Source organism: Sinocyclocheilus grahami, unplaced genomic scaffold (assembly GCF_001515645.1).
Source record: "Sinocyclocheilus grahami isolate Dianchi unplaced genomic scaffold, SAMN03320097.WGS_v1.1 scaffold1078.1, whole genome shotgun sequence".
In the NCBI taxonomy this organism is placed as follows: Eukaryota; Metazoa; Chordata; class Actinopteri; order Cypriniformes; family Cyprinidae; genus Sinocyclocheilus; species Sinocyclocheilus grahami.
In genome coordinates this window covers 507,535-514,237 of record NW_015506257.1, presented here as the reverse complement: position 1 = coordinate 514,237, position 6,703 = coordinate 507,535, and the positions used below count along the sequence as shown (strand labels likewise).

The 6,703-nt window shown below is 34.8% G+C and overlaps 2 protein-coding genes across 2 annotated transcripts in view; one reads left to right on the top strand and one right to left on the bottom strand.

Moving 5' to 3' along the window:
* The window catches only part of LOC107566477 (proline dehydrogenase 1, mitochondrial-like), a 29,018-nt gene extending 23,965 nt beyond the window's left edge, over positions 1-5,053 (bottom strand). Inside the window, 2 exon segments of the mRNA XM_016251937.1 lie at positions 1,827-2,035; positions 5,021-5,053. Of these exon segments, the coding sequence (XP_016107423.1) occupies positions 1,827-2,035; positions 5,021-5,053 (242 nt within the window).
* A 299-nt stretch (positions 5,054-5,352) lies between these two features.
* The window catches only part of scarf2 (scavenger receptor class F, member 2), a 42,455-nt gene continuing 41,104 nt past the window's right edge, over positions 5,353-6,703 (top strand). The window contains exon 1 of the mRNA XM_016251954.1: positions 5,353-5,876. Within this exon, the coding sequence (XP_016107440.1) occupies positions 5,722-5,876 (155 nt within the window). The 5' untranslated portion in view covers positions 5,353-5,721. The remainder of the gene's footprint in view (positions 5,877-6,703) is intronic.

Sequence of the window (6,703 nt, the reverse complement as noted above, 5' to 3'; positions counted from 1 at the left end):
GTATATATGTATAGATAATGAATATATATATATATATATATATATATATATATATATATATACATATATATATACACTCACTACCAAATATATTTGGGATGATCCCCATGCTCCATGTTGACCAATAACAAAAAGTCTAGTATTTCTTTCTTTTAGGGTCTTCAGACACCCCCTCTACGCAATAATTAATTCCCAAAATGGGGGATTTGTTCAATTCACTAACCCTAAATATGTGCAATAGTAAAAATCACCCCACTGATATCACAACACAGCACAAATTACTAGATAACTTTTGCTTGTGGAAATAAAGAACAGCTCTATATCTGTCTGTGTACCACAAGATGAAATTCCTAAACAGTGAGCGTGTTGATACCCTCAACATAAGCCAATCAGAAACAATGGTCCTTGACTGAAACAACCAATAGGATATAGTTTCTTTGTTTACATCCGTGACAGCAGATCAAATCTCAGTCTATTTCTGTAGGCTCTCTGTATGAGCACAAATCACAGCACGGCCATTAACCTCTAGGCCCTCTACCGAAAAGTAGTTATGTGTGATGCAAAGCAGGTCTTGAAGACTGATTCAGACCCAAAGATTTTGGAATCATGCTGCCAAGCAAAATAGGAGGGTACGAAAGGGAGAACATTTTCAAAACACTGACTTAAGGATTCAACTAAACTAATTGCCCAAAACAGCAGGTTGATATTAGGAGAGCAAAAGTTCTTAATTAGTTGCTTTAAATTAAGCAAATTAAGCTCTATAGCTCTATGGAGCAAAACAAAATAATTGTGCTCATTTACATTCTGTTCTTATACTTGGTGTGATCTATAACACTGATTTATTTATTTGGCCCTTAATTGGTCAGGTCTGGCTCATGTAGTCTGCAAATAAATGACTTTAGACTCGTTAAATGTTCAGCTGAATGTCTTGAGTCAAATTTGCCTATCAATAGAGAGTGTATTTCTTGCAGTTTTTAAAGCACTACAGATGGTGAATAACTATATATATATAATTTTTATATTGTGAAATACATAAAAAAATTGAATATTTAGAAATATTGTGAAATATTTATAACTGTTTTCCATTTTAAGAAAAATATATATATTTAAAATGTATATTTTAAAATGTAATTTATTCCTATGGTGGCAAAGTTGAATTTTCTGTCACATGATTCTTCAGAAATCAGCCTAAAATGCTGATTTGATGCTCAAGGAACATTTATTATTTCTTTGATGAATAGCAAGGACAAAAGAACTGCATTTGAAATATCCATATAAATATAAATATAAATACATTGTTAAAAAAGATTTTTGTCACTTTTGACAAAATTAATGCATCCTTGATGAATAAAGTAAGATCTATCTATCTATCTATCTATCTATCTATCTATCTATCTATCTATCTATCTATCTATCTATCTATCTATCTATCTATCTATCTATCATAAAATAAATCTTAAGCTGATTGAAATATCCATATAAATATAAATATAAATACATTGTTAAAAAAGATTTTTGTCACTTTTGACAAAATTAATGCATCCTTGATGAATAAAGTAAGATCTATCTATCTATCTATCTATCTATCTATCTATCTATCTATCTATCTATCTATCTATCTATCTATCTATCTATCTATCTATCTATCTATCATAAAATAAATCTTAAGCTGAATGTCTTGATTAACATTCTCGTATCTAGACAATAGACATTGTATTATGTTAAGTTGCTCACAAATCTTACCAGTCACCTTGGTACCTATAAATCAATTGAAGCAGCTTAAACACGGTAGTTTGTGGATGGAGGGAGCAGAAGAGAGCACTTACCCCATCTCTTTCCTCTCAGCCTCTTCCTGTGAGAGATCATCTTCTACGCTATAATCCAGCACAGCTCACACTCCATACGCTTGGTTCTTCTGCACTACAGGCCTGATGGACTGATGGTCCTCCCCTGCCACAAACTGACCGTAGAATGTCCTCTTCATAAACTGCTCAAACATCTTCTGTCCCAACAACTTTCTGCTGAGATCCATTATCTGTAGGAGACAGAAATAGTCTTGTCAATGCATGCATATTCTTTTAGGTATAAGCAATCAACACATATGAAATTATGAATATATGAATGATTTATTGTGCTTGTTAATTGTTTTGCCTAAAAATGCCACTTGTTATTTAATGCAATGACATGCATACATTTTTAAGTGTGGTTTAGGTGCCTTAGAGTTTGGGGCCACTAGAGGATAACATGGAAATATGGCATTTGAGTTCAGTATGTCCACATTATTGATGGCCTTTGTGATTTGTTATTAAAACAGGACACAATTGTCCACAAAACAGTTCAGTTGATGCTTTAAATTAATTTTTTTTTAGCATTATAATTATACCCATACACAAACTGTGTAGAATTTTGTTTTCCATTTTAATATACTTCAAAATATAGTTTAAATTCTATATAAAACATAGTTTAAAATGTATATTTTAATGTGTTCCTGTGATGGTCATGTTTAATTTTATGTTACATGAGCCTTCAGAAATCATTCTAACATGCTGATTTTGGTGCTCAATAAACATTTCTTATTTATTTTGAAATAGAAAAGACTTCTACATCATAACAAAACATTTCTGTCACATTTGACCAAATGAATGCATCCTTGCTGAATAAAAGTATTAATTTCTTTCAAAATAAATAAAAAAAGAAAACTATTCAAACTATTAAACGGTGTGCAAACGCTTTACATTTTTTAATGCAAAGTTAGTCTGCAATGTACGTTAGTCTGTACTATAATAAGTATATACAGTGGGTACGGAAAGTATTCAGAGAAGGAGTGGCTTCACAACAATTCTGTGACTGTTCTTGAATGGCCCAGCCGGAGCCCTGACTTAAACCCAATTGAGCATCTCTGGAGAGACCTAAAAATGGCTGTCCACTAACGTTTACCATCCAACCTGACAGAACTGGAGAGGATCTGCAAGGAGGAATGGCAGAGGATCCCCAAATCCAGGTGTGAAAAACTTGTTGCATCTTTCCCAAAAAGACTCATGGCTGTATTAGATTAAAAGGGTGCTTCTATACATGTATACACACATACATAACAATGTATAACAATATATGAATATTAATATGTACCTTTAAGGTACTAATATGCAAAAGTTAATGTAAAAAAGCAAACAAAATGTTTTTACTTTTGTACCTTAGGGTACATCCAAAGTGACAGCGTTGTACCTTTTTTTCGCTGAGATTATACATTTATATTCAGCCATTTCACAAAGAAAATAACATTGATTGCCATTAAAGTGAAAGTGCTTTACCTAAACATGGGAGCGTGATACAAATGATCAGTTTACATTTCTACTTTTCATATGCTTTCAATATACACAAATACTAATGGCATAATTTGATAAATTAGCCCTGTGCATTATAGGGAATAATATTCTGAATATTTTACAGTTGATTTGATAGCTTTATCTGAAACGGTGTCAGAGTTTAATTAATTTAAGTGGGTACAGTATATAAAACATATGAAAAAATATGGTTTCAGTACTGTATATAAAAACAATAAAGGCATAATCTGACAAACCAAGCCTTGTGCATTATGGGGAATAATATTTAGAGATTTCTGCAGTTCGCTTGATACCTTTACCTCAAACTGTGTCAGAGTTTAATTCATTTAAGTGGGTACAGTATAATAAACATGACAAATATGGATTCAGTACTGTATATAAAAACAGTAAAGGCATAATCTGGAAAACCAAGACTTGTGCATTATAGGGAATAATATTCGGAATATTTTACAGTTGGTTTGATACCTTTATCTCAAACGTTGTCAGAGTTTAATTAATTTAAGTGGGTACAGTATATATGTCACGAATCCTGTCCATGGACTTCCGTTCAATCACCACCAGAGGTCACCCTTTCATTACATTGACTCTCGCACAACACAAACTGTTGCATATCGCCCCTGACTACATATCCCATCATTCATTGCACTGATTGCACACAGCTGTTTCACTGATTGCACATAGTACTGATTGCACAGCTGTTTCATATCACTCACTCACTATATAACACTCACTCAAACTACCATTCTCGGCCGAGTATTGCTTAGCCTGTACCGAGTCTCTGTGTTTCCTTGTTTTGCCTTGCCTGTTTTCTCAGTTTCTGATCCTTGCCTGTTTCCCTGGATTTATCCCTCTCGTCTCGCCCCTGTGATTCTGTATGCCGATCGTTGACCTACGCTAGCCCTAAGACTATTCTTGTGTTTTGCCCGCCACATACCTGTTTGCCGTTGTTCGACCCTGTCTGTTATGACCACATCTCTGAAATAAAAGCTTGCAAATGGATCCACACGTCTCACGTCTCGTCAGCCCCGTTACAATATAAAACATAAGAAAAATATGGTTTCAGTACTATACACAAAAACAGTAAAGGCATAATCTGGAAAACCAAGCCTTGTGCATTATAGGGCATACTATTCTGAATGTGTTACAGTTGGTTTGATACATTTATCTCAAACTGTGTCCGAGTTTAATTCATTTAAGTGGGTACAGTATAATAAACATGACAAATATGGATTCAGTACTGTATATAAAAAACAATAAAGGCATAATCTGGAAAACCAAGCCTTGTGCATTATAGGGCATAATATTCTGAATATTTTACAGTTGGTTTGATACCTTTAGATCAAATGGTGTTGTCGTTTAACGGATTTATATTATTGCATACATTAAAAGTTGTAAAATTATTATAAAAAACATAAAATTGTAATTCCAAAAACGGAGCTTTGTGCGATAACAGGTATGTTTTCCCGAACATTTTAGTATTGGTTTTATATTATAATGTCACGTCGTTAAATTGTTTAATTAATTTAAAAGGTTAATTCTTTTTTTAATTCCTAGAAATTAAGCCTTGTGCAACATAAAGGGCACATATTTATGTCTATCTGAGTTAGTTTGGGCTCAAAACATAAAAGCTGCAAATGGCAAAAAACCCGAATGTCTAATGAATGACAAACTAACTTTACCGCAGTAGCGTACATGCGTTTGCGCGCGGGCATGTTGACGGGGTTAGTAAGGGGGGCTGGATGGGTCCACGGTTAAGACCTAAGCATATAGGCCTACTATAGTCACACCCACTCGATGAGGAGCTGCTCGGGTGGTTTCGGTCAGAATTTAGGAAACCGCTGCACGCCAAAGAGAGCAGGCGCACCGAATCCCCAAGAGCCAGAGCCGGTGATAGGATCACTAATTAGGAATTTCCCTTCTGAAAAGAGAGCACGAGCCGTTTTAAAGTTCCCTTTTGTTTTTCAAAATGGACGCGCATAAAGTTTTGCAGAACTTTTTTTCTTAACACATTCTGAAGCAGCATATCCTCTCTGGAAATCTGCATTTTGGGAAATAACAGCGGAAAACTGGGGATATCAGGGTGTCAGAAGTGTCCAGCAATGCACCAGTTACATCCACCAGTGTTTGGAGCGCATAATAAAAGCAGAAGTTCTCCTCAGGAACTGGGGCTGGACGGAGGGAATAACAGCTGGGCTTTATAACTTCTGTGCGCCCTCTCCTCCTCTTTTCTCTTCTCTGCCTCAGCCTTTGGAGTCTGAAAGAGAGTGGATAAACGATTGATGCGGATAAATTAACTTCCAACCGATTTAAGTCGACGGTTTTGCGACGTAGGAGATACAGAATAACCCGTCTGAACTTCTAGAGATTGTAAAGAAAAGGAATGCTGAGCAGAAGAGGCGCATGGAGAGATGCTGTTTCTTCTACCATGGATCTAAAGGGCACTTTAGCGGTTTTACTGCTTTTGCTTCTATGCCTGTGCCCTGTTTTCAGTCAAGAACTCAATCCAAAGGGTAGGAACGTGTGCAAAGTTCCAGGGTAAGTCGGATGAATAACTTCTAGGGGGTAAAGGAAATAAAAGAAAGCATTAATGTCTTCTGATCGTATGGTAGACGAAATGCACGATATGGAAATCAAAAGTTATTAAGTCAAAGTTTATTAAATGCAGCAGTAGCCTAATTAATGGCAATTAAACACTATTTCTGTGAGCTTCAAGAAAACAGTCGTGAACATGTAGTAGTAGTGTATTAAATTAAGAGTTAAAGTTAAAAAAAAATGACAGATCTTTTACATTAATCTTTATTTTTAAAGTTAAAGATAAGGCCAAGTTGTTTGTTATTTTGGTTATTTCTGATTGTTATAAAGTAATAAATCATAATATATACACGAAAGTGTGCAGAAATAAGTGATTAGTGACTTTTAAAACTCTACTAAAGTTGTTTGTGATGTTGTTCCAAATAGTGATTTGAATCTGATGTGTGTCAGTCATCCTGTTTCACATCTGGTTCACTGACACACATTGAGGGATAGGGGGCGACACCAAATATTCAAGCACTGAACCACTGAAGTCGTGGCACAGTTTAGATATTGTATAAAAGCCTACGTTAATTGGCATTAAAATGCTTTTTAAATGAGATACACATGTTTTATATTAGCTTAAAGGACAAAAACAATAAGCATCATTCTATATCAAATATAGTGTAGCCTAATAATCTTTCAGTTTACTGTACTCCGCTCATGATTTCAGAGTTTGAAACATAAAATAAAATGACCTGTACAGTTGCACAGTCGCTACAGATTGTAAACTCTTCCCTAACCTAATCACAGAGGTCATTGAGGATTCGACATCTAGCCACAACATACTG